The sequence below is a fragment of the Mandrillus leucophaeus genome, unplaced genomic scaffold (genome assembly GCF_000951045.1).
Source record: "Mandrillus leucophaeus isolate KB7577 unplaced genomic scaffold, Mleu.le_1.0 Scaffold28, whole genome shotgun sequence".
NCBI lineage: Eukaryota > Metazoa > Chordata > Mammalia > Primates > Cercopithecidae > Mandrillus > Mandrillus leucophaeus.
This window is the reverse complement of record NW_012102920.1, coordinates 3,129,755-3,131,363: the sequence shown is the minus strand read 5'-3', so window position 1 is coordinate 3,131,363 and position 1,609 is coordinate 3,129,755. Positions and strand designations below refer to the sequence as shown.

The following is a 1,609-nucleotide window of genomic DNA, read 5'->3' as shown; positions in this document are numbered from 1 at the left end:
CGTTCCCTGGGTCACCGGCCCTCCTGTTCCCTGGGTCACCGGCCCTCCGTTCCCTGGGTCACCGGCCCTCCCGCTCCCTGGGTCACCGGCCCTCCGTTCCCTGGGTGCGTCTGTGTCCTGGGCACTGGTTCAGGCGCTGCCTCTGCTTGCAGACACACCATGGGCGTGTGCAGCATCCAGAGCAGCCCCCACTGGGAGCACGTCCTGGCCACAGGAAGGTGAGTCCCGGGGAGGCTCTCGGGCCCTCCTCGCCTCTTTCGCTGCCTTTCTTCCCGGCACCATTGCAGCATTTCGTCTGCCAGTGCTTCGCCAGAGCGTAGGTATAGGGGTTTGGGAAACAGGACTTTGTCCTCGAGGGATGCATGGGACAGGTCTCTGGGAGACGTTCTCTGCCCCCCAGGGACCTTGTGGAACAGGGGAGCCTGGGCTTTCCTTGCATGCCCTCCGTGTTTGGTTGGTTTCAGCTATGATGAGCACATCCTACTGTGGGACACACGGAACATGAAGCAGCCGTTGGCAGACACGCCTGTGCAGGGTGGGGTATGGAGAATCAAGTGGCACCCGTTCCACCACCACCTGCTCCTGGCCGCCTGTATGCACAGTGGCTTTAAGATCCTCAACTGCCAAAAGGCAATGGGTGAGTGAGGACCCGTGGCTGCTGGGCCTCAGGGCAGGGCACCAGTTCCCTGCCCCCTTGCTCTGCTGAGCTCTTCCCTCAGCTTTTACACGCTCCCAGGGTCGCGCCCTAGACTTGGTCGTGATCCGTAACCATCCCAGCTCCAGAATCTCTGCTCTCTAACCACACTTTTCCCTGGTTTCCCAGCTCTGTCATTCCGGTGCCTCCTGCATTTCAGCAGACCTCTGACTCCACCGGGACCTCTGGTCTGGAGGCTTGGCCACCGTCACCCCCATAACCATCCTTGTCTGTGCTCTCCCATGCTCCTCCTGCTTGAGGTCAGCTGGGACTGTGGTCCGCTGCCCCTGTGAGCTCCACTTCATTCCCTTCATCCCTTTCTCACACTTGGAGCAGAACCCAGTGTTGTTTTGTTGGGAACATGCACCTCTGCTTCTGGCTGAGCCAGAGAGCGTGGCTGGAACCAGCTGTCCGTGTTGTGTTCCAGTAGGTCCCTGGGATTCCTGGTGATCTGTAGTTTCTCTAGGCAGTAATCCCCCATCGTCAGAACTGGTTCACATTTTCTTCTCTCTCCTCAAATCTCCAGGACCTCCTCTTCCCTCCTGACTCTCAGCTCATGATCTCTCTTCTTTTGCTCTTTCCTCTCCCCTCACTCCAAAAATGAGCAATCACAAAACCACCTCATCTTCCCGCCATTAAGCCCACCAGCCTCTCGGGCCATCCGCACGCTCTCTGCTCTCTACAGCAGTGGGTGAGCCGCACCTGTTCCCAAGGCCAGTTCCTTCTCTGCACTGGATTGTACTCAAGGACTTGATTGACTTGATTTCCACATGGTATTCCTCTTTTTTTTTTTTTTTTTTTGATACGGAGTCTCGCGCTGTGTCGCCCAGGCTAGAGTGCAGTGGCGCGATCTCGGCTCACTGCAAGCTCCGCCTCCCAGGTTCACGCCATTCTCCTGCCTCAGCCTCCGAGTAG

General features: G+C 58.0%; 1 protein-coding gene across 1 annotated transcript in view; it reads left to right on the top strand.

The window, feature by feature from the left end:
* DPH7 (diphthamide biosynthesis 7) overlaps positions 1-1,609 on the top strand; it is a 31,606-nt gene that overhangs the window by 17,968 nt on the left and 12,029 nt on the right. The window contains exons 6-7 of the mRNA XM_011985150.1: positions 153-218; positions 465-637. Coding sequence (XP_011840540.1) covers positions 153-218; positions 465-637 — 239 coding nt within the window. The remainder of the gene's footprint in view (positions 1-152; positions 219-464; positions 638-1,609) is intronic.